Genomic DNA, 27,121 nt, shown 5'->3' on the forward strand with positions numbered 1-27,121 from the left:
AGTGAAACATGGACGATAACTAGCTCAGAAAGAAAGAGAATAGAAGCGTTTGAAATGTGAACGTGAGATCGAATCATGAATGAAGGGATACTGAATCGAAGTGGTGAGATGAGATCCAATTTGGATAAATTTGACCAGAAGAAGAGACAGAATGATAGAACCCATCTTAAGACATGCAGGACTTGTTCAGTTGGTTTTTTGAGGGAAGTGTTGAAGGTAAGAACGGTAGGAGTAGACCAAGTTTTGAATATGACAAGCAGATCAGAGCAGATGAAGGATGTATTAGTCACACAGAAATGAAAATGTCACCACTGAATAGCATGGCGCGGAGAGCTGCATTAAAACGGTCTATGGACTGATGACTCAAACAACAACCGGTATGCTATCTTCACGTGGTAGGTCATATAAATTCAAGGGACATAGTGATTCTCTAGGATTTCATTAATTGAATTATTTCCGTATAGCATGTTTTTGTAGAAAATAATGTGATGCGAGTTGAAAGACAATTTGTGTTGCTACAATATCAAATACACTCTGATTATACAGTTTTTGTACCGGTTAAACAACATATTTCGTACTCTACTTCATGAATACTTTCTGTTAGGGACAGATTCTCATTTCGGATATTTAGGCAGTTGTAGGTTTGAATGCAAACTGATTTGGTTAGTAGGAAATGTCGTGCAACCCGTTCTTCCATAACGCAGCAAGAGTAACATAAATTCTAGGAGCTCTATAGGCTGTGCCCCTAATATCTATGCAAATCTCATAGCATAACCGTTGTACAGGGTAGACTATACTTGTTACTGGTTTTACTAAGTTTGTATTCTAACCTATCACTACGTAAAAAACACACTGTACGTCATCAATATCAAGTGATGCAGATTCTTTGCGATTATTAGCCAGTTTTAACAGAGAGAGCAAGGCCTACACAAATATTTGCCAGAGGTTTGAACCGCCTAGCAGAAAATATGAAGCCAGAAAGAAATATGCTCCTGACCTATTCACACAGTACTTTATAAGTGAAAGCAACATCATACTGTACATGGAATTGTATAATGAAATAATTGCATTTCTTTACGGAGAGTATACAAGGTGGAATAGGTAAAAGAAAGTTGATTTTTAGTTTGTTATGGAAAACTGTTATTTGAAGACTCCTCTTTAATTTGACGTGTGTTTAATTAATTTTAGACCGGGCGAGTTGGCCGTGCGCGTAGAGGCGCGCGGCTGTGAGCTTGCATCCGGGAGATAGTAGGTTCGAATCCCACTATCGGCAGCCCTGAAGATGGTTTTCCGTGGTTTCCCATTTTCACACCAGGCAAATGCTGGGGCTGTACCTTAATTAAGGCCACGGCCGCTTCCTTCCAACTCCCAGGCCTTTCCTATCCCATCGTCGCCATAAGACCTATCTGTGTCGGTGCGACGTAAAGCCCCTAGCAAAAAAAAATTAATTTTAGATGACCACCAAGTATTTTTAAATTAAAAAAAATACTTCACAAGCCATTTCTCCAGATTTCGCGAGCACTTGTTCAGTTAAGACAAGATATCTTGGGAAATATTTGCTCTAGAAGGCTGTAATTTATATTGATTTATAGTAAACATTCTGCTGTATAGGTTGGTTACTATGATATCACTTGCTATGTACTGCTCATATGGTAACATAAACGTCTAGTAAGTGGCATTACACTTTGAAGTGTGATTTCTGAAAAACTACCTTTCTTGTGAATGTCTCCCATTTTCTCAGAAACTTCCAAAGGTAGCTTTTTTTTTGCTATTTGCTTTACGTCGTACCGACACAGATAGCTCTTGTGGCGACGATGGGATACGAAAGGCATAGGAATAGGAAGGATGCGGCCGTGGCCTTAATTAAGGTACAGACCCGGCATTTGCCTGGTGTGAAAATGGGAAACCACGGAAAACCATCTTCAGGGCTGCCGACAGTGGGGCTCGAACCCACTATCTCCCGATTACTGGACACTGGCCGCACTTAAGCGACTGCAGCTATCGAGCTCGATTCTAAAGGCTGAGCTCAGAAATTTTTACCACTTATTAACAGCATTATTTTTTTATAGTGATCTGTAATGGTAGAGTTTACACAAATAATTTGATCATAAATATTTTTAAAAATAAATATAAAAATTTAAGGACGTAATTTGAAAAATCCATATCCTGAGTTCTAGTGAAGGTAGAACCAAGAATGTAGACCTGTAAATTTATTAGATATGGATCTACATCCCATACAAATGTAATTTTTATTATGTTCGACAGTTCTAGAGAAACCGGGTTGTAATGCTGTTAAATTTAACATTACCGGGCTAGGCCTTTGATAATCCCCTTAAGAATAATTCGAAGCATAATGAACTAAATATCATAACAATCTGTACAATAATTGCATTACCTTAATCGCATTAACTCTAACGAAGTTAACGGTTCTTTTTCTTCTTCGCTCACAATATTCTGGTACGACTCAGCAGCTAAGTTTTCCATCAAGCGATCATTGAGTTTTTGGTTGTCTCGTCTTTTTCTCAGTAGACATTTGTAGCGTAACGGGAAGTAGCGTAAATTCGTGATACAGGTAAGCTCGTGGTGAATCTTTGAAGACATCACTGTTTTAATGATTTAAATATCCGCCTTGACAGTACAATTCAAAGCCTAGCACATTTGCTAATACATACAGATAGTACAACTACATGTTTCGAGAATCAGTTTATATTCCCTTCTTCCGACCACAGTTTATTAATACTGTATTAATGCCATATTTGAACTCTCGCACGATACATTATTTCCATTATTCCCACTGCAATTATCGCTTCCGTCTGCTTCTGAGGCAGTATCACCATCCAAACCTACCGAATCATTGTCACTAGGCACGTAATTTACATTCGCAACATCAGCATCAGAGCTGAAGTTCAAATCTGACGCTGAATCTTCTCCATTGGTCTCTAAAAACTCTGCCAATTGATCATCATTCGAAAAGACATCCTACCGATGCCGTCTATTTGAAGTCATTTTAGCTACAATAAACTAAAGCTAGACATGATACTGTATAGGCTTTTGGGCTTATGCCGTGTTAAGAAAATAAGGTGAAATTCTTTACATTTCGCAGAGAACTGTTTAGCGTTTAAGAAGCCTTTCTCGTGGACAGTCGAAATTTCTTCTGAGGACGCAGAGCACAGTTCTCTGCGAAGCGTAAATAATTTCACCTTATTTTCTTGACACGGCATAAGCCCAAAAGCCTATACAGTATCATGTCTATAAGTACGGGCCGTGAAAGCATCACTGGAAACAAAGGCTATTTTGTAAACCAGGTTATAAAATACCACTGGGACTATATGTCCCAACGAAAAGTACCAATGGGTTGTATGTGTCCCATTGTAAAGAAATTAGATATAACATTGCACTTACCTGATATCATAATATGTAAGATGCAAGAAAGTGGTATTTATTATCGCTATAATTCATTTATTCATACATTCATGTAGATAATCGTAGGCGTGGCCCTTGCGTGTGGAATGGCGATCCGCCTGTGCAAGGAGGCACTAATTTAGGCAAGGAATCATAGCCAATTAATTAATTAATTCATTAATTTATACACTTATGTAAGGATATAACCGAAGTAGGACGGGATAGGATGGGCCTATCCCTTTCGAATATGTAGAGTGACCTAAATGCAACAGAGAAAGAAGAATAGGGAGGGGGGGGCACAAGGGGAGCGGGATTTCCGCTTACGTGTGCCTCGCAGAAATTAGGGAATGGTGAGAAATTAGTGTTTGACAGCTATTAGATCAGGCGGGGTCTTCCGTTTGGGCCTCAAGAGAAAGGGCCGGACGTGTTATCCTTGGGAAGGTGGCTCCTTTTCTCACCAGGGGTGGATAACACGACCGGGCAGTAGTTATGCATAATCCCGTCTATGCATTTATCCTGCGAACCGAATGCTCTCTCCTTAGTTGGTGGCTATCCGTGACTGGGAGAGAAGTGTTCATTCATTTATTCATGCATGCAAGACAATTTAATTCGGTCATGGAATCATTCATATTCTTTTTTTTTAAAAAACTCATTCAGGCATTAATGTACACCTATGTATAGGGTCTGTGAAAATGGAGGAGAACTCTGTACAGACTTATGACAAATAAGTAAAGAAATATTATCGCTATAAGCACCTGTGTGTGTTACCCAATGAACACAATAATGCAACCTCTGTGAATTGGCGCAAAAAGTGACCCGTATCGATATTCTCCAGTTCTATGAATAAAACTGAGAACAAGTGCCATCTGTTGGAAATTTATGGCAATGCTAAAGCTAACAAAAGTATAGATAACCATTGGGACACGGTCCTGTGCTATTTCAATTGAATTAAATCCCAATAGTATTGCTTGATGACCTCGCGGGACATATATGTCCCAGTGGGAGCGGAAGGGTTAAAGGACAAGATTGGACATAACATGAATGTTATTCGTGTTTGAACTTTTAATATGTTTTAGCTTTATCGTGTACATGTTGATCAGATAGAACTTAAAACTAGGAATTACCTATAAATTTTGATGTGAAGAACGAGTACAGCTGCTATTATACAGTACAGGATGTAACACAAATACGGGAAAAAATGCACTAATAGTTTCCTCATACGTCATCATTAGAGCCCGGAATCTTATGCACTAATTGGTTAGAATGCAAACTTACTGAAGCGAGAAGGAAGTATAGTCTACCTTCACAACGATTTTGCTACGGGGTTTGCATAAACATTAGGGGTACGGCGCTTCAGAACCCCTATAACTTATGTTACTCTTTCTACATTACGGAAGAGCAGGTGGCCGACATTTCCTACTAACCAAATTAGTTTGCAATCTAACCTATTACCGCATGAAAATCCGGGGTTTATTCATCATGCACTAAAGGCTAAGCATTGTCGCTGTAACCATTCTCCTCTCAATCCCGCTGTTCTCTTCACTTTCTTGTAGTCTTTACATCCCATCAAGTTTCTTCTTTGGTCCTCCTCTTCCTTTCTTTCCTTTTTCCTTCAAAGATGTTTACTAGAAGGTCATTATGTCTCAGGATATGACCTACAAGTTTTAACTTCCTCCTTTTCATATCCCTTATCAGTCTCCGTTACCCACTGACTTCCTGTAGAACATCTCGATTTGTCATTTTTTGAATCCAGCATGTCCTCATCATTTTCCTCCAAATTTACATTTCAGTTTCTTCCAATGAATCCCTTCCCTTTTCTTTTTCCAATAGTTCAGCTCTCACAACCATAATGTAGTACAGTCCAGACAAAGGATTTTACAAAAGTCTTTCTTGTTTCTAAACTTATATGTGTATTTGTGAAAAGAAAAATGAAAATCCACAGCCTCTTTCCAGTCATTCGACTGGGTCAGAAATGGAATGAATGAAGCCCCCGTCTAGCGGCGATGATAGGAAATGTGCTGGCTGCCGAAGCCTGTCGCACTCCTCTGGGGCAATGATTAATGACTGACAGACTAAATTTTAATTGAGAGTGTTTCTAGAAAACCAGAGTACTTGGAGAAAAACCTGTCCCGCTTTCGGTTAGTCCAGCACAAATCTCACATGGAGTAACCGGGATTTGAACCACGGTATCCAGCGGCGAGAGACCGGCACGCTGCCGCCTGAGCCACGGAAGATTATTTGTTAAAAGATTTCTTTTATTTTGAAACGCCTGTTTAGCAAGAGCTACTGTTCTTTTAATTACCTTGGTGCATCTATTGTCATCAGTTATAATGCTTCCTAACAACAGAAATGTTTCAATGGTTCTACTTGGGAATTTCCTATTCTTATGTTTGTATTAGCCCCCATGCCATCTTTGATCACAACTAAAATTCAGGTTTTCTTACTATTGACTTTAAGTTTGTAATGTTTCAATGTATCACACAGAACATTCAACATTCTATTTAATTCCTTCTCTGAGTCTGCTTCTATGGAAATGTCATCAGAAAATTTAATACTGTGGATTCTTTACCCATTTATCGTTATTCCATTAGTCCTTTCCTTGCATCTTCAATAAACAAGTTGAAAAGGTATAGTAAGAGTGGCCTTTTTTAATTCTTGCCAATCTTGTACATCCATTCAGCACTACATTTGCACACTGATTGTTGGACATTTTCCGGATGTGCCTTCTATCTTTCCAATCAATTCCCACTTCATTCATATATTGAAACAATAGTTCTCAGTTTATCATATTAAAGGCTTTTTCCGAGTCAATGAATGCTACAGTCACCTTCCTGTTCATTTATAATCTTTTTTCAAGTATCATTCCTAACGCAAGAATTGCTTCTCTCGTTCCTTTTCCTTGTCTAAAACCAAATTGATCTTCATTTATGTATTGCTCTAATTTAAATTTCATCCTGTTCTTTATTGTATATAGGAGTTCTTTTTCCAATCTTCCCATCCCCCGCCAAGGCCCCTGTTCAGCATAGCAGGTGAGGCCGCCTGGGCGAGGTACTGGTCATTCTCCCTAGTTGTATCCCCCAACTCAATGTCTCACGCTCCAGGACACTGGCTATGAGTCGGTAGAGGTGGGATCCCTTGATCCCTTGCTGAGTCCAAGGAAAAAACCAACCCTGGAGGGTAAGCAGATTAAGAATAAGAAGAAAGATGGAAACGGAATATAGACTAACCCAAACTCTCTACAACAAAAATGGTATCTCCAAGCACACATAACGAAGACATTACAATACAGTCATTAAACCAGTGTCTTTATGGATCAGAAACGCTAATTTTTAACATTAAAGCAGACATTGAAATCACTGAGAAAAAAGGAACGCAAAAGCAAAAAATTCAAGGCCCAAAACTCACTGACCGACAAAGGACAAATATTTGCATAACATTAGAATACTCAGGCTAAGATTGTATGGGCACATTAAAAGAATGCATCCAGACAGACTTACAAAACAAATACTCGAATTCCATGAAAAGAGGAGTAAAGCTAAAACGAACACAGTGACACAGGTTGGCGAAATCAAAACCTATTTGAAACAGGCAGGAATTACACCAGTAAATGTCCAAAAGAAGGTAATACAAAATTCACAAATGGCAAGTTGACCAAGAGGAAGACCAACGAAGAAGACTGGAACAACCTGTCGTGTAGACAGAAAGGAAGCCCACAGGAAAAGAATGATAGAAATATGGCCGCAAAGAAAGGCAAATGTACGCCTCTAAGTACTTTGCCTAGTCTTAATGGGCTTATTCGCGTATAATAATATTAATAATAGCCCGTGGCCTTATGAGAGAATTAGCGAAGGTATTTCGAGTTGACGTCCTATTGGCGACCTGCGCGTCATCCAGGGCCAGAGAAATTAACCAATGGAAGTTAAAATCCTCGACCCGGAATTAACAGTGTGAAAACTGGAATTTATTGATCATCTCCCTTGATAAATTAATCCAATCCCTAACTCCTCTTCCTATAAACGAATATTTGCTCAAATTTCTCCTCTTGAATTCCAAATTTATCTTCATACTTTGATCTTTCTTACTTTTTAAAACACCACTCAAACCTATTCGTCTACTAAGGTCATTCCACGTCATCTCTCCACTGACAGCTCGGGATATACCACTTAGTCGAGCAGCTCGTCTCCTTTCAGCCAAGTCTTCCAAGCCCAAACTTTGCAACATTTTCTTAATCCTATTCTTTTGTCGATAATCACTCAAAACAAATTGAGCTGCATTTATTTCGATTTTTTCATTTCCTGTATCAAGTATCACGACGAGGATTCCATACACTGGAACCATAATCTAGTTGGGGTCTTACCAGAGACTTATATGTACTCTGCTTTACATCCTTACTACAACACTTATAACCATATGAAGAGATCTGTAACCTTTATTTCCAGTCCCGTTTATGTGATTACTCCAATGAAGATTTTTTGAAGCACCTTTATGTACTGTTTTTCTAAACTGTTGCAGATGTTGTTCTTCACATTGGCGGGTAGTCTTGTCTTAGCGTCCGGCTTCTTCCTGCCCAACTGGTCCAGCCCATTCTCAAAGAAACCGTAAGTAACGCTTGTCCTATTTGGTAATATTCTCTAACACGCAGTGATCTTAACCGGTTACTCTCGGATTGTGTGCTACTACAAAAAACTTCCACAATATTGGGAGAGGGACAACAGACTGATAATGGTACGACAAGTGAAGTTGTAAGTTTTACCAAGAGAACTTTCAATTTCTGTGTTTATGGGGTGATGCTACTTCATGGGGAACACAGAGCAGGCGGTGAAGGAAATCAAAGATAGATTAGGAAAGGAAATCACAATCCAAGGAGAGGAAATCAAAACTGAGATTTACCGATGATATTATTTTATCTGAGTTTGCAGAAGATTTGGAGTAACTGCTGAATGGTCTTAGAGAAGGAGTAGAAGAAGAAAATACATACATTATCATTATAGACTGTTATGCCTTTCAGCGTTCAGTCTGCAAGCCTCTGTGAATTTACTAAACGTCGCCACAATCCTCGATTTGCAACTAATGTTGTGGCCTTATTTAGTTCTATACCTCTTATCTTTAAATCGTTAGAAACCGAATCTAACCATCGTCGTCTTGGTCTCCCTCTACTTCTCTTACCCTCCATAGCAGAGTCCATTATTCTCCAAGATAACCTATCCTCCTCCATTCGCCGCACATGACCCCACCACCGAAGCCGGTTTAGGCGTACAGCATCATCCATCGAGTTCATTCCTAAATTAGCCTTTATCTCCTCATTCCGAGTACCCTCCTGCCATTGTTCCCACCTGTTTATACCAGCAATCATTCTTGCTACTTTCATATCTGTTACTTCTAACTTATGAATAAGATATCCTGAGTCCACCCAGCTTTCGCTCCCGTAAAGCAAAGTTGGTCTGAAAACAGACCGATGTAAAGATAGTTTCGTCTGGGAGCTGACTTCCTTCTTACAGAATACTGCTGATCGCAACTGCGAGCTCACTGCATTAGCTTTACTACACCTTGATTCAATCTCACTTACTATATTACCATCCTGGGAGAATAAACAACCTAAATACTTGAAATTATCGACCTGTTCTAGCTTCGTATCACCAATCTGACATTCAAAACTGTTGAATTTCTTACCTACTGACATCAATTTAGTCTTTGAGAGGCTAATTTTCATACCATGCTCATTGCACCTATTTTCAAGTTCCAAGATATTAGACTGCAGGCTTTCGGCACAGTCTGCCATTAAGACCAAGAAGAAAATATAGAGATCCAAAACAAAAGTAATGGAATGCAGTCGAATGAAGTCAGGCATCATCATCGTCATCATCATCATCATCATCATCATCATCATCATCACTGGTGGTCAGCCTATCGGCAGGTGTTCGCATAAATTCTTCACGTTGTTCTGTCTTCAGCCATTCTCTTTGTCTTCCAACAGCTTCTATTCACCTTTATACTGTCCACTAACTGATACCTCTTCCTTCCTCTCTTCAGTTTCCCTTGTATCTTCCCTTCCAATTCTTCGGTTATTAAACAAGCAGTGGCCTAACCAAGTTTTCTTCCGTCTTTAAATGCATTCCAATATCGTTCTACTTCCTTCAGCCACTCTTTTTAATACTTCCTCATTCCTTACTTTTTCTTGCCAGCTGATTTTCTCCATCTTTCGCCAGATCTACATTTCAAATGCTTCTAGTTTTCTTTCTTCCTCTTTTCTCAACGTCCAAGTCTCAGCCCCATAAAGCGCCACACTCCACACAAAGCACTTCACTAACCTCTTCTTGAGGTCTCCATTTTGAGGCCCACTCAAAGTGTCCTTTGTTTCATAAATGTTTCCTTGGCCATTGTAATTCTAGTCTTCACTTCGTCCAAGCAATAAAGATCATTACTCATTATGCTTCCCAAATATTTGAATTTAGACACTTGTTCGATCTCCTTCCCCGAAAGTATTATTTTTGCTGTTGAGTCCTTCTTTGACCCCATGACCATTGCCTTGGTCTTTTTTCTTACAATTTTTCAACACAGCATTCATCATTTTCTCAGTTTCTGCTAGAACCGCCTTGTCTTCTGCAAATCGAATTAATTCAATTCTTCTTCCTCCAACTGCCACACCTTGTTTTCCTTCAAAGGAATTTGCAATTAATTCCTCCCGGAATATATTAAACAGGGTTGGTGAAAGACAACAAATAGGCTTGCCTCACCTCTCTGCCAATTCTGCTCGCTTCTGACAGATCATGTCCTATTCTGATTTGGACAGTTTGGTTTATGTAAAGGTTCTTATAATACCAATATAAATGGTCCGTTATTGGACATTATAAATTTTCCAGCTAACTCATTCCTGGTTGCCAGCGTTTCGCCCCCGTGTGCTAGGCTGGGCTCATCAGTTGGTACCTAGCACACCTACCAAGACGCTGGATAGTGCATACCGTGGAGGCCACTGTGTAGGCCAATAACGGACCATTTATATTGGTATTATAAATTTACTCATTCGGAACAATTATTTCTGATTCCCTATGGGAATCAACATCTACATCATCTGATGGCCAAGCAGGCATCAATTTTTGATAATGAGACAATGTCTCTCATAGTGCATTGGCACTGCCGGTGGCTACAATAAGCCTACACAGTGGCCTCCACGGGATCTTCTCTCCAGGATCTCAAATTTGGGTAAACCTCAAGTGAACTCCACAACTCGTCGCAGAAGACACTCCTGTTATTTTTGATCGGCCGGGTGGCTACACATCTTTACTTTCCACTCGCGCCGAGCCAACAAAGCATATAGGCCGACTCCTCGTTGGATGTCAGCCTCCCTACCACCAACCACCATGACGACCACCACCACGACCATCACCACTTCCTTTGCGACCGCTGCTCACACCTTTTCCTCGCTTTCCATCACAACTGTTACGTCGTCCCATTCATCGCCGCTTCTATCCACCTCTCTCCCCGCGCTACCTCCTGTTGATCCACCTCGACTATTACGTATTCCTCCCCGCTACTTCACCCGCCCTTCTACGCTGTCTACATCTGCCTTGCCGACCACGACATCAACACCACCACTGTCCGTCGTAACAGCAGCAGCCGCTCATCAACCTCCAACACCGTCAGACACATCAGCCACAAACGAAGTCTTCAGTTGCGTCGTCCGCGGCGTAAGCCCACTCATCCCGGCAACTGACATTCAAGAACAACTTCGCCTTCAAGCCATACCCGTCAAGAGGGCATTCCGTATCTACAACTCCACCGGTCCGACGTATTTAATCAGACTTCAGCTTTCCAGTGCAGCAGCCGTCGCCCACCTGATCTCCAGCGGAGCACTTCTCTACGGCCGTCGTCATCCCGTCGAACCCTCTCGTTCACCTCCCCGCCCTAGATATCACCACTCCACCTCTCGTCGCCATACCCGGCCTGATCATCCTCCCTTCCAACGTTCTATCTATGTCCGTCCAACTCCTTCTTCTGCTAATATCTCCCTCCCACCACCACCGACCCTTGAACATCTCCGACACCTCACAACTGTCCTCTATCACATCGCTTCAACACTTTACCACCTTACACTTCCACGAAACTTCCTTCTCGACACTCCTGTATAAATCTCAATCCGTATAGCCAGTCATCCAAATTTTCACACCGTTTTTCCCTCTTCTTCATTTCAAACATCCCACTGTTCTCTCCACATCTCCCGGCCCGAGAGATCGCGACACGATCTAGGGGGCCCGCCCCGTCCTTCGGGCGGGGAATGAAAGCTCTGCAGCAGCAGCAGCCTCCACGGTATGCACTATCCAGCGTCTTGGTAGGTGTGCTAGGTACCAACTGATGAGCCCAGCCTAGCACACGGGGGCGAAACGCTGGCAACCAGGAATGAGTTAGCTGGAAAATTTATAATGTCCAATAACGGACCATTTATATTGGTATTATAAATTTACTCATTCGGAACAATTATTTCTGATTCCCTATGGGAATCAACATCTACATCAAGGTTCTTATAGTTAGGAACTCAGGCAGTGCAGGAAATATTAAATTCGGAAATGAATTCTTAAAGGAAGTAGCAGAATAACCGAAGATGGCAGAAGTAAGAAGGACATAAAATATAGGCTAACACAAGCAAGGAAGGAATTTGGTAAGAAAAGACATTTGGTCATTTCAAACACTGATATAGGAATTAGAAAGATGTTTTGAAGGAACATCGCAATTGACGGAAGTGAATGAAGGTCGATAACTAGCTCAGAAAGAAAGAGAATAGAAGTAGTGTTAACAGAATAATGCTGAAGGTGATATGGGTTGATCGAATCGCAAGTTAAGAGATAGTGAATTGAACTGGTGAGAGGAGGCTAAATTTAACCAGAAGAAATAGAATGATAAGACACATCTTAATATCCCCAGAAATTGCTCAGTTAGTTTTGAGAGAAGTGTTGAAGGTAAGAACGTTAGGGGTAGACCATGGTATGAATATTACAATTTATACATTTCATTATGGTTCCGTATTGACAATATAACGTAAACAGATATAATTCTTAAAAAAAGGAATTTATTAAATAAATTCACTTATCCAATATTTGTTGCGCTAATTATATTAACAGTTCTAGTATTTTAAATGAACTGTTAATATAATTAACACGACAAGTACGACAGGACAAAAGATCAATTGAGCTCCAGCATCTTAAGAATATTCTTCGAATTTTATCATGTATTTTAACTGGACACATTCGGTAAACCGATTCGTATTTTAATGTGTTATTGTGACCTTGTCTATTTTATTTATCTTACACGTATTTTTGGCTGATGATGTCCAAAAAGAAGAACGCAAAAAGGCCACACACTTGTTAATGTCACCCTAATTAAACATAATTTTTTAGTATTGTAAAGGTGGAACCTTTGATTGCACCGTTAAAAAGTAGGTGGATCTATTTAATAAATTCCTTTTTTAATAATTGAATCTCTTTAAGGTATGAATGTGACAAACAGATGTGAGTAGATATAGGATGTTGTAGCTATGGAGAAGTAAAAACGTTTTGACAAGATAGGGTCGCAAGGAGTGCTGCATCAAGCCAATCTACCCAGTTTTAAGTGTGTCTTTTTTCGATGTTCTGTCTTAAGCTCTCTCAGACAGAGAATATTCAAGCTGTGAACCGTTTTATGCAAATAGATTCTGATAACGACTTCAAATCTTTCACTTACTGCCTCAATAACATCTTCTTCTGTCGTTTCCGTCTCGTATGCTGGATGTGGGGGAGGTCAGAATGGTATTGTAGCTTAACAAGGCGTGTGAGGAGCTGACGCGAGAGAATAAGACGAGGTCTTCGTCTGCATTCAAAAGTAGGTCACAGTGAATAAGATGCCATGAAGCGTAAACAAAATTTAGAGTGGGGTCCAACCTGAATTGTAAAACCATTTCAGGCTTTTGTGAAGAACTTGATACCTGCCTTATTGCTGGATGGCAATGAAGACTCCAACCCTTTTAAAACTGTCGTAGTGAAATGAACGTTGGAGAAACCTGTTAGGGAAATAAAAATATACAATTAGCTGACAAGTATATTGAGTCCAGTCGTCTAGGGAATATAATTAAAGGTGATTAACATTCAGTCCATTACCTTAAATACTAATGATAATAGAAATAATTAATCAGCCTAAGTGAAATTAATCTTAGAATAGCCCATTAGGAAAAGAAAAAAATATACAATTAACTTCCAAGTCTATTGAGTCCAATTGACTATGGAATATAATTAGAGGAGATTAAAATTCAGTTGATTATTCCGAACACTAGGGATAACCAGCCTACCTGGTATCAGATATCATTCACTACTCAAGTTAGCTGCGGCTATAGATTGTTGTTGCATGGGTTCTTAAACTGTTTTTGATTCAGGACTCCGGCATAATAATAATAATAATAATAATAATAATAATAATAATAATAATAATAATAATAATAATAATAATATGTTTTTTTGCTACTTGCTTTACGTCGCACCGACAGATAGGTGTTGTGGCGACGATGGGACAGGGAAGGGCTAGGAGTGGGAAGGAAGCGGCCGTGGCCTTAATTAAGGTACAGCCCCAGCATTTGCCTGGTGTGAAAATGAGAAACCACGGAAAACCATTTTCAGGGCTGCCAACAGTGGGGTTCGAACCTACTATCTCACGAATACTGGATACTGGCCGCACTTAAGCGACTGCAGCTATCGAGCTCGGTAATAATAATAATAATAATAATAATAATAATAATAATAATAATCCCCATGGCGCGACAGCCCTTGAATGGCCTTGGCCTACCAAGCGACCGCTGCACAGCCTGAAAGCCTGCAGATTACGAGGTGAGGCGCGGTCAGCATGACGAATCCTCTCGGCCGTTAATCTTGGCTCTCGAGACCGGGGCCGCTGTCTCACCGTCAGATAGCTCCTCAATTGTAATCACGCAGGCTGAGTGGACCTCGAACCAGCCCTCAGATCCAGGTAAAAAGTCCCTGGCCTGGCAGGGAATCGAACTCGGGGCCTCCGGGTAAGAGGCAGGCATGCTACCCCTACACCACGGGGCCGGTAATTAGAAGTAGGGGCGCAAAACATGTACCAGGGACTGAAAGATATAATTGGCAGGGGGAGTGTATACACGAAAACTGTAAAAAGCTACAAAATGGTAAATTTTTTCTGCTCTTTAAGGGAATTTCGTCCGAGAGGTAAAGGTTGACAGCTTACCAACTTAACTTCGGTAATAATAGTTTTTTGAGATTTTGATTCAATACTACACAATGAAATTTGCAGCGAAGAAACAATATTACTCATGCATTACAATTAAATAGAAGTACGATGTGGTTATGCACATAATATTTGAATACACACTAAGAAACTAACAACCGAGGTCGATAGCTCCAGTCGCTTAAATGCGGGCAATATCCAGTATTCGGGAGATAGTGGGTTCGAACCCCACTGTCGGCAGTCCTGAAGATGGTTTTCCGTGGTTTCTTATTTTCACACCAGACAAATGCTGGGGCTGTACCTTAATTAAGGCCACGGCCGATTTCTTTCGATTCCTAGTCCTTTCCTGTCCCATCGTCGGCATAAGACCTATCTGTGTCAGTGCGACGTAAAGCAAAGTGTTAAAAAAAGGAATAAATAATAATAATAATCGTATGGCGTCAGCTACCGTGTGCAGACATTTCGATTTGACGCCATCTGCTGTCTGCTCGTCAATTTCGACGTTCCGTTTTACTCTAGGTCCGATAGATGGCAAACAGAGTAAACCGGATCTCTCTTGGGCGACTATGGCTGAGATTTAATTAATTTTGTCGGGTAAATACCAAATGGTCCGCCTCTGTGGTGTAGTGGTTAGCGTGATTAGCTGCCACCCCCGGAGGCCCGGGTTCGATTCCCGGCTCTGCCACGAAATTTGAAAAGTGGTACGAGGGCTGGAACGGGGTCCACTCAGCCTCGGGAGGTCAACTGAGTAGAGGTGGGCTCGATTCCCACCTCAGCCATCCTGGAAGTGGTTTTCCGTGGTTTCCCACTTCTCCTCCAGGCGAATGCCGGGATGGTACCTAACTTAAGGCCACGGCCGCTTCCTTCCCTCTTCCTTGCCTATCCCTTCCAATCTTCCCATCCCTCCACAAGGCCCCTGTTCAGCATAGCAGGTGAGGCCGCCTGGGCGAGGTACTGGTCATACTCCCCAGTTGTATCCCCAGACCAAGAGTCTGAAGCTCCAGGACACTGCCCTTGAGGCGGTAGAGGTGGGATCCCTCGCTAAGTCCGAGGGAAAAACCGAACCTGGAGGGTAAACAGATGATGATGATGATGATGAAATACCAAATGTATCACCAGAGATCTTTTACATGCCGACATCGTACGACATAGAGTGTCGAATGGACTTTTTTCCGCCCTTGAAAAATCCGACTACCTCTGCCGGGTTTGAACCCGCTATCTTGGGATCCGGAGGCCGACACTCTACCACGGATCCACAGAGGTAGCTAAAAAAAAGGAGTTAACAGACACTAAAGAGGCTGCCAGATTGACGAATGCACATGACAAACGGGTGAATCATACCTCAGTGCCCATGACCTTGTTAAAAATATACTCCTGCTACCCTTCCTCACAGAACATGCAACGTCTCCACCACTTGCTGTAGCGCTATACAAATCAGTTATCCAAGGCGAACGACATTTTCGCTAATATTTTTCTTAATAATTGAATTCATTAAAGGGAAAAATTAACTATTGTCGCGGCCACGAAATTAGGCGGGTCAGAGAAATTACGCTGTTGCCAAGGTTATGTAGCAACTGGCGAAGAAATGTCTAACTGAACACATCATTTCGGAGCGCGAGGCCAGTTGTTCTCTCTCAAGCTCCTGATGTTACTTCATATAATGTTTCAAAACAAATTATACTACAAGCTTCAGAAAAGACTGCTGATTTCAGTGGTATAACTAGTTTCCATATAAACCACTTTAAATAATTATGAAAAATAAAATCTTGAACGAGTAAGTTTAAATCCGTAGAATCATGTATTGAAAATTTCAATAAGCGGCCAAGTTTTTATTTCTTCAGCCAATTCAATTTTGTCTGCGGGAAAAATGTAAAAAATCGCCTGACTTATATTTTTTATCTGAAACATATTTCCGCGAGTCTTGTAATTTTCCTGGAAAATGGTCCGGAAAGCCATCATGTAAATGTCGCAAGCTGAGGCAGTTCGGGGCGCGCGCACCAGCACAGGCTGCAAGACCCCGTAAATACTTTCGGATTACATATTAATCCGTATCAGTTTTATTACATTATAACTTTAAATATTTGAATACTGTATATTGTACCGAGTAATATAGAAAAAGAACTACTTTAAATAATAGGTTTACATTAATTTACAATGAAGTAAGAATCGGTTTCTGGCTTCAAGGCAGTCTTAGTCACTGTCATCACTCATCTCACTGTCTGTCGAGTCGTCTTTTACACTGATGATGAATGGCTCCATTCTTTCGTCCCTTACTATTTGTTTGGCCCAATCGTCTGTTTGAACATTTTCCGCGCGATTGAAGCACTTTTCCCAATCTGCAGCAGTCACACGGTCGATGGCTTCTGACGTGAGTTTTTCTACGCCCTTTATTTTGAATGTCTTGTTCCCCTCTGCTACTTCTCTCTTGACTTGAGCCCAAATCAATCCACATTCACTATCCATCTTTAACTGCACTTACGGTGCGAGCTCAGCAGCTGCTTGACAGGGGATGACTCGGGTAAGGTGGCCTGGAGCGCATGGGCTTCAGTTTGACAGCACTGCACGATCAGCGTTGCCAATCCGTGCCCGGGGGTAAGCGACTCTCGACCGTCTGTCGCTTCGCCGTTCCCATATCTGACGCCAGCGCAGTTTTCCTCACCCGCCTAATTTGGTGGCCGCGACAATAGTAAGGCAACAGGGCTTGTAAAAATTGCTTTTTAAAAATACTTCATAGTTTTAGCCGGCTAAAATTGAATAAAAATGTACGCTAGTGTCCAAAAGTTGAGCATAAGTTACGAGTAGGCAGGGCAACAGGAAATAGACAGCAAATCGCACGACATACGCACGTATCAACCTTACGTGTTTGCTCTGTATAGGAAAGGAGTTTTCCCTGCTTTGACTAGCGGCGTAACCGCAAGGTAAACACAGCCAGTGCCTGCGCCGCATATTCCCTCACTCGTGCTTGCCCTGTTATAGTGTGCGGAGTGTAGCCTCGTGGTGAACGTGACAACATAATGGCACAACACAGGGTAGAATACTCGGCTTCCTGGAAGCAGGCCAGACACAGACCGCAGTCGCCGTATCCTTCAGTATGCCACAAAGTGTCATTTCCAGACTTTAGAGAGGATTTCGAGACACAGGAGATGTTAGTCGTAGGCCAGAACCATGTCGACCAACGGTAACCACCTCGCAGCAGGACCGATATCTGGCTTTAACCGCCCGACGAAATCTGAGTGCACCTGCAAGACAATTGTCGGCGGAGCTTGCAGCCGTCTCAGGGGTTGCCGTTTCCCGGCAAACTGTGTACCGGAGGCTCAGAACAGCAGGACTGTTAGCCCGACGTCCAGCTGTGTGCGTCCCGCTCACTCCAGTACAGAGACGGGCCCGTTACTGTGGAGCCGTCACATCGAAACTGGACCATGAATGAATTGAGGCATGTGCTCTTCACAGATGGATCCCGCTTCAGTTTGCAGAACGATTCCCATCGCACATTAATCTGGAGAGAACCGGGTAGCCGCTACAACCACAGGAACATCGTGGAACGGGACCCATATGGTGGTGGTGGCGTCATGGTGTGGGGCGCATCATGTTGAATGGCCGTACGGACCTGCACATCTTCATGAGGATCGCCATAAGACCTATCTGTGTCGGTGCGACATAAAGCCAATAGCAACAACAACAGCATCTTCATGGATGGTCCGAGGAACACTCTTAACGCTGGGAGATACAGAGATGAGGTACTGAGACCTCATGTTCGATTCTTCAGAGGTGTGGTTGGTCCAGACTTCCTATTAATGGACGATAACGCCCGAACGTGAATGAATTTCTGGCTGGGGAAGACATTCATCGCATGGACTGGCCAGCGAGGTCTGAGGATCTGAATCCTATAGAACATGCCTGGGATGCAGCGAGGAGGCGAATTTCATCCCGTCAGCCTCCAGCAAGGACCCCCCAAGACCTCCGCGTTGCCCTTTCGGATTAATGGGATCGACTGCCACAAGAGCTCTTGGACCATCCGATAGAGCGCATGCCACGTCACCGCGAAACGTCTGTGGCCGTTAGGGGTAAGCATACACCCTATTAACAGCATATTTTGTTGTGGAAGACAATGCCAAGTTTTGTTAGTTGGTGTCAAATGTGTACCTTAGCTATCAGAATCTTTCTGAGACTGTTTTTTGGACAAGTTGTGTAACATATGGTGTGTGAGTCAGCTTTCGTTTGTTCAGCAATCCGTCTGACACTCCTATCAAGCGGTATGGCCTCGTTTAGTGATTATGCTTAACTTTTGGGCACTAGTGTACTGTATGTATGTATGTATGTATGTATGTATGTATGTATGTATGTATGTATGTATGTATGTATGTTTGTTTTCTCCACCCTAATCACAAGTACTAATGCGTGAATCGAATTTAATGAAGTGCAATAAACGAATGCTCTCTTTCCAGTTCCTACCCTTCACTTACCCATCTAAAAGCCCGAATCTCTTGGTCAGAGAGAGAGAGAGAGAGAGAGAGAGAGAGCGTTACGCTCTGAGTGGCACGCCTCACCCTTCCGGGGAGTAATGGAAACTATTTATGATGATGATCCAGTTCCAGGAGATTGGTGGTGGTGATTATTGTTTTAAGAGGAAGTACAACTAGGCAACCTCTATATAACACTAATCAGAGAGAAAAATGGAAGGGGCCCGACACTTCGAAAAATGAAGGTATCGGCCAAAGAAAGACAAGGGCCACGAAGGGCGTGAAAATGAAAGACTCCCTAGCCCTCGCAAACCTATTAGCGTCGGGGTCGGAAAACAACAAGAGTTGACCAAGGGGGGTCGGATAGGATAGATGAAAGTGAGGAGCCTGGCACAAGTAAGTGGAAACAATGTCAGGACTCAGCTGAGGGCCCCGTGGTCGCCAACCCACGCTCCAAAGTTTAGAGCCCCTGGGGTGTTCCAGGAGACCATGAAGTACGGGATGGGAACATTCTATTCTATTCTATTCTATTCTATTCTATTCTATTCTATTCTATTCTATTCTATTCTATTCTATTCTATTCTATTCCAGAAGTAGGGGATGGGAATATTCTATTCTATTCTATTCTATTCTATTCTATTCTATTCTATTCTAGAAGTAGGGGATGGGAACATTCTATTCTATTCTATTCTTTTTTTTTGCTAGTTGCTTTATGTCGCGCCGACACAGATAGGTCTTATGGCGACGATGGGATAGGAAAGGGCTAGGAGTGAGAAGGAAGCGTCCGTGGCCTTAATTAAGGTACAGCCCCAGCATTTGCCTGGTGTGAAAATGGGAAACCACGGAAAACCATTTTCAGGGTTGCCGACAGTGGGGTTCGAACCTACTGTCTCCCGAATACTGGATACTGGGCGCACTTAAGCGACTGCAGCTATCGAGCTCGGTCTATTCTATTCTATTCTATTCCAGAAGTAGGGGATAGGAATATTCTATTCTATTCTATTCTATTCTATTCTATTCTATTCTATTCTATTCTATTCTATTCTATTCTATTCTATTCCGGAACTAGGGGATGGGAACATTCTATTCTATTCTATTCTATTCTATTCTATTCCGGAACTAGGGGATGGGAACATTCTATTCTATTCTATTCTATTCTATTCTATTCTATTCTATTCTATTCTATTCTATTCTATTCTATTCTATTCCAGAAGTAGGGGATGGGAACATTCTATTCTATTCTATTCTATTCTATTCTATTCTATTCTATTCTATTCTATTCTATTCTATTCCGGAACTAGGGGATGGGAACATTCTATTCTATTCTATTCTATTCTGGAACTAGGGGATGGGAACATTCTATTCTATTCTATTCTATTCTATTCTATTCTATTCTATTCTATTCTATTCTATTCTATTCTATTCTATTCTATTCTATTCTATTCTACCAGAAGACCACCTACGCACCTTTCATAACATTCAAGGGTGATAAGGGACAAAAGCAAGTGTTCCGCTACAATAATTTTTAAAGCTTTTGCTGGAGATGGAACGGGGTGGTGGCATGGCCCGGCCGCACCGCGCTGCTCTGGTGGATGAATTTCTGGCTGGGGAAGAAATTCATCGCATGGACTGGCCAGCGAGGTCTGCGGATCTGAATCCTATAGAACATGTCTGGGATGCATTGGGGAGGCCCGAATCTCATATGGTTGTAGTAATGTAACAATGTGAGAAATACGCATTCGATGGCAATGAAGTGTGATATGCAATATGATTACGATAATCCGTCAAGTATAATGTTGCTACATTAATTTTAACATTTTATTCCTGTACTTCGTACGGATTTGTGAGCAAGTATTAAAGTGGTTAATGGCGCCAAATGAAATGTGAATTATAAATTCACTAAATATGAATCCTAAACGTACACAACATGAAATATAAATAAGATACGGTGACGATGATAATGAAAATTTAACCGTAGCCTCCAAACGCTTTCCACAGAATGGTGCAATAGTTCTTCAGTTAGCTTGTCAACAAACGAACAAAGACTTCACAGGAATGATGAGGAACATGGCTTCACGTTTTCCCTATTTAAGCACAATATTAGTAGCCCATTCATTAGCGAAGGCGAGCACAGGCCAGAACACAAGAAAGCTGTTCTCGGAAACCGTTTGAGCTAAGAACAAACTGCAGATTACGTTTCTTGTAGAAAATGTCATTTCAAGACCACATAATGTTTCCATATGGCCAAGTGTTTACCAGTTATTTTATTTGTAGTGGAGTAAAAATTGCCCAAATTTATGACATACCCTGTAGAATGCCTCACGAGTCCGAAACGGTGAAATATATCGTCATCAAAACTATCACTTACGTCAACGTGGATTTCAAACTGTATTCTCACCAAATTTCAGTTCATTCGGTCCAGTAGTTATAGAACGTATCCGGAACAAACAAACAAAGCAGACTACTATGACAACCAGTACACTCCTCCCGTTTCAGCCAATCCCAGCTCGACATGAACTCTCTGTTTTCCTACCCCCGCTGTAAGACAGCTTCTTGAGGCGGTCGGTCCGAGTTCCACTTTGCCAATATAGTATACGTTAGCACATGTGGCTGGGCTATATAACAATGTCTACTTTGAGTGATATTATCTGTGGGCTATATTGTGTTTTTGAAATCAGCTAAATATTATAGTGCTTTTGTGTTCGTGTTAATAAGTGTATCGTTATCGAGGCTGGAATTCTAGTGTAGTGTAAATTTTATATAGTATTGTGTATTATAGTGTCATTTTAACACCATCTCATTTACAGAACTCAAAATGTTGCAACCCGTTCAGAGCGCCGCTAAACGACAAGAATTCATTCACCTAGAAACAAAGGCAAGGGTAATGGGGAGGCATGGCTTCGCTATTCGTGGTGAAGCTCGCGATATGGTATGTGCCTTACGGGAATATTTTGAGGCTGAAAGGGAAAATGGAAGCCCACTGATAGAAGTTAACAAAGTTGTAGAAAGAACAGCAGCAGCTAAAAAAAAAAAAAAAATTCTCAAGTTACAGTAATTAGAATAGGGAAAGAAAAAGAAAAGAAATAAAAGGAGATCTGCACCCAGAATGTTGAGCAGGCCTGTCAAAATGCTATTCTGATTTTGCAATCTACCTAAAATTAAAATCGATCTTCCGGAGATAGACTGATCAAAGCCTATGAGGAAGGGGAATGAGGAGTTTGTCTTACGATATTTGAGCTGATAAAATTACTACTGAGCCACCTTGGAATAATAGCAACGGTATTTAATGTTTTCCTAACGCTTTCATGATCGCCGTTAATGGATATTATTTTCCGCAGAGCCTAGCGCAGAACGAGAGATGTTAACTGTGATGTACACTCCGCACGGCCTTACTTCTAAATTGAAGTTTCGCAAAACAAATGAGCATCGCCTTCCCTCTGTTGCCAGCGCGCTACTGACGCGGGAACAGCTGATGCAATACGACCGCGGTAAACAGCCCTTTTAAATTGTAATACAGTTCTCAGAAAAACGAATGAATATGGATTGAAAACAAATTCACAAGAACTACACTTTCTACCGATATCTGGCACTAAATATATTATTAACAATAAAAGAGAATGAGGAAATAACACATCACTAACGGTTAATGGCTGGCACAGAAAGGAGGTTATGGCCTACAAAGGGAGCACTCCACTGATCTCATTCACTAGAACCCTCCAACAATATGAAGAACACACTAATTACTGAAGGAAAATGCAAAAGATCGCGAACCGTACCGAATAGCATACACGTTGAGCGAGATAGGTTAACCACGTGGCGAATGTAAATATTAGAGTTGGCAACTAAGTTTCGAGATCGTGCTCTGCCGATATAAATCGATATGAATGGCAGCTTGGGATTGGTTGGATGTCTGCGCTTCAGCGCATAACCACCAGACAGAGCCAAAATCTGCTAAAACGTCAATTTAGAAGTAGAGCCGTACGGAGTATAGTAACTCCTGGCGGATCATGTGGCAACACAGCTCTCCCACTCCTTTGTTCGGCGCCACGTGCTGCGAACTGTCAGAACACGCACATTGTTTTAATAGCACTATAATATCAACTTGCCTGAGACACCCTGTACCACGCCTGTCAGAGAAGATTTACATACTTTATTACTTCATTTCTTGAGAACAAGGACTTTCTTTTACATCCTGGTATCGTTGCAAAGTGGAAAGCATATTATGAAGGTACTATAATTCATCTCGGATGTTTTATAGCTTGTGGCAAAAGCCTTTACGTCTCCCGCGCACGAATAGGTATCAATTATGTCGTCAGCAGCTTGTCTGAGTCGTGCCAATCTGTACGTGTCCTCTTGTTCTACTTCCATCACTTTCCAAACTGCAGTTGATGGAAGCAGTAGCTTTGTCATCCGACGGGGTTGTTAAAGTCTAACGTTAGAGGAAATTGTGTGTCCCAAGTGGGGCGCGGAAGCTTCTGTGGCTGAGGGTTCCGTGGTTCAATTCCCCGCCACTCCATGTCAGATTTGTGCTGGACAAAGTGGAAGCGGGACAGCTTTTTTCTCCGTGTACTCCGGTTTTCCCTGTCATCTTTCATTCCAGCAAAACTCTCCAATATCCTTTCATTTCATCTATTAGTCATTTCATTAATCATTGCCCCCGAAGGAGTACGACACGCTTCGTCAGCCAGCACAATTCTTAACCTCGCCGCTAGATGGGGGTTTCATTCATTCCACAGTGACTCTATATGCACAGTGTGGCCAACGAGCGGTTCATTCTGATTGGCTCCGCCATGTTTTATCCAAATCAGCTGATTTAAACGTATGTATTCCGCACAGGGTAAGATCACTCTTTGAGCAATTTCAGCGAAGTACAGGCTACATGTTTTAACTTTAATACTACCGAAAATATGTTTTAGTCCGTCTCTGTGGTGTAGTGGTTAGTGTGATTAGCTGTCACTCCCAGAGGCCCGGGTTCGATTCCCGGCTCTGCCACTAAATTTGAAAAGGGGTACGAGGGCTGGAACGGGGTCCACTCAGCCTCGGGAGGTCAACTGAGTAGATGCGGTTTCTATTCCCTCCTCAGCCATCCAGGAAGTGGTTTTCCGTGGTTTCCCACTTCTCCTCCAGGCAAATGCCGGGATGGTACCTAACATAAAGCCACGGCCGCTTCCTTCCCTTTTCCTTGTCTATCCCTTCCAATCTTCCCATCCCCCCGCAAGGCCCTGTTCAGCATAGCAGGTGAGGCCGCCTGGGCGAGGTACTAGTTATCCTCCCCAGTTGTATCCCCCGACCCAGAGTCTGAAGCACCAGGACACCTCCCTTGGGGTGATAGAGGTGGGATCCCTCGCCGAGTCCGAGGGAATAACCGACCCTGGAGGGTAATGAGATTAAGAAGCAGAAGAATAAATATGTTTTAATTAAACACGGGGGATTATTTAGTATTATTATCCTGGGCTTTGACAAAATGAAAGTGACTGAGATATGAGTGATGCTAGTAATGCCATTCCTTTTGCAGCCAGTCCCTGCTATGAATGGTGTGAAAATATTGCTCATAGTGTCAGTTAGTGCGTGCATTTCAGTGGGCTTGGCAGACTGATATGTAATAGCAACTTCTGGCTCGGCGAGGAAAGCAACTGGAAAATACCTCACTCCTCATTTCCCTAGTATGCCTCTTCAGTTATGCCTAGGCCATCTATGACAGCTGATGGCTGAACTGTTGAGGATCCAACCAGCCTTCGGGCTGAGGACTAAACATACATACATTAGTTTCGAAATGTGTGCGAATTTACGTATTTATGAGGTCTGAGTTTTGAAGAAAATTACGCCAGGCTGCTGTGCTTATGAATGCAGGGTTTTAAAATGAAATTGGACAATTGCTTTCTTTTTTCAGCTCTGAAAGTAGCACGTTATAAGACGCTCCCAGCAACGAGTAGAGTTGTCTCATGCATTATAATGGTAACAATAATAACAAAATGGGTTAGTAATTATATGGAGGGCAAGGCAGTAAATTTCAGATTCTTCCGTTAATATTTGCCGTATCGAAAACCTGTACATAATGAAAGTTGATTAGAATATAATTTCCGATCTTTTACGTTTCTTGCGATTTTACCGTGTACGGCAGGGCCTCTCAGGGTGCATGCGCGTGGTGCATGCACTGTGCACGGTGCAAAAGATGACTTGGCTTGGTTGACCAGAGTGCAGACCCCCACTACTCGATTTGGAGCAATAGCGCTGTCTCTCTCTTTCCCCACGCCTGTCTCGCTCGCTCCGCCTGTCTCCCTCTCCCCCAATTGCGCCGTAGCGCTCCAAATCCTGGCTGAGTTGAGCCGAGTATAGCCGAGTAGAGCCGAGCATAGCCGAGTAGCCCAGAGACGAAGCGTTATCCGAGCGGCACCGAGCGGCACCGATGCACAGTGCACGGAACTCTTGCGCCTCGCTCTGCACGCGTGAGATTTTGGGCGTTTGAGAGGCCCTGGTGTACGGAAATATAACAGATTTTCACGATTATATTATTTTTCACTAATTCCCAAATATCCACGAAAAGTTGAGTTTTCCCATACATTATAATGATAACAATAATAGCCCAACTCTGTGACTGAATAGCTTACTGCCCTTCGGTTCAGAGGTTTCCGGGTTCGATTCGCGGCCGGGTGGAGTATTTTAATAGCTGGAGCTTGGGGTTTAGGTGCTGTGTCTTCCCCAACACTCTGCTCATCATATTTAGACAATACACCACACTACAAACCACGGCAGAAGCACGCAATAGTGATTACATCCCTCCATATAGGATTGGAGCCAGGAAGGGCATCCGGCCGTTAAACAGGGACAAATCCCCATGTGTGTGACGCAGTTCGCACTCACAACCCCATAGTTATGGGAAGAGTGGTGCAAAAGGAAGAAGGTAATTATTTTTTAATTCGCTGACCATTCAACGAGACGGACAGGAAGTCAAACTGATAGGCTTCTACACAGTATAAGCAAAATAAATAACATCATAAAACGTTGAACTACCGGTAGTCTATTCTCTATTGAAACAATAATACGAGGGCTGATCAAATAAGACTGTGACTGATTTTTTCCTGTGGCTTCCGTGACGGTTTCCTATCTGAAACATAAATATTGGAAAGAGCGGGTTTTTATGTATAATGTCCGTGGGCGGCAGCACACTGGTATCGGTAGGTTAGTAGTAATACTCTATTTTGTAGACGCTACGTGCATTTCGCATACTAGACAATGGAGGTGACGCCGTATGCAGTTCCCCCTCACACTACTGTTACTGCACGTCAGTATTGGCTACACTGAGGAAGCACATTGCAGAGAAACGACCAGAGCTTTCTCGGACTGGGTGGCGACTTCATCACGACAATGCACGGCCTCACGTCGCAAATCAAGTCATGCAGTTTCTGGCTTGATTGAACATTACCTGTGTACCGCATCCACCTTATAGCCCTGATCTTGCACCCTGTGAGTTTTTTTTAATTCCCGTCACTAAAGGCAAAGCTTAGGGGCATTCTATTTGAGAACTCTGAAGCAGTGCTCAAGAAAAGTGAGGCTATTCTCAAGGACCTGACCAAGAATGGTCTGCAGCATGTGTTCAAGGACTGGCAGAGACGCTATAAAATATGCATTGAAGTAGGAGGGCGGTCCGCCTCTGTGGTGTAGTGGTTAGTGTGATTAGCTGCCACCCCCCGAAGGCCCGGGTTCCATTCCCGGCTCTGGCACGAAATTTGAAAAGTGCTACGAGAGCTTGAACGTGGTCCACTCAGCCTCGGTAGGTCAACTGAGTAGAGGAGGGTTCGATTCTCGCCTCAGCCATCCTTGAAGTGGTTTTCCATGGTTTTCCACTTCTCCTCCAGTCAAATGCCGGGATGGTACCTAACTTAAGTCCACGGCCGCTTCCTTCCGCCTTCTTTGCCTGTCCCATCCAATCTTCCCATCCCCCTCGCAAGGCCCCTGTTCAGCATAGAAGATGAGGTCGCCTGGGCGAGGTACTGGTCATCCTCTCCAGTTGTATCCTCGGACCCAGCACCTGAAGC

At 42.4% G+C, this 27,121-nt stretch overlaps 1 protein-coding gene across 1 annotated transcript in view; it reads left to right on the forward strand.

Annotated features, from left to right (window-relative positions):
* Positions 1 to 27,121, forward strand: part of LOC137502803 (uncharacterized) — a 67,022-nt gene that overhangs the window by 24,000 nt on the left and 15,901 nt on the right. Inside the window, exon 3 of the mRNA XM_068229801.1 lies at positions 7,915 to 8,000. Within this exon, the coding sequence (XP_068085902.1) occupies positions 7,915 to 8,000 (86 nt within the window). The remainder of the gene's footprint in view (positions 1 to 7,914; positions 8,001 to 27,121) is intronic.

Source organism: Anabrus simplex, chromosome 12 (assembly GCF_040414725.1).
Source record: "Anabrus simplex isolate iqAnaSimp1 chromosome 12, ASM4041472v1, whole genome shotgun sequence".
NCBI classification, from domain to species: Eukaryota; Metazoa; Arthropoda; class Insecta; order Orthoptera; family Tettigoniidae; genus Anabrus; species Anabrus simplex.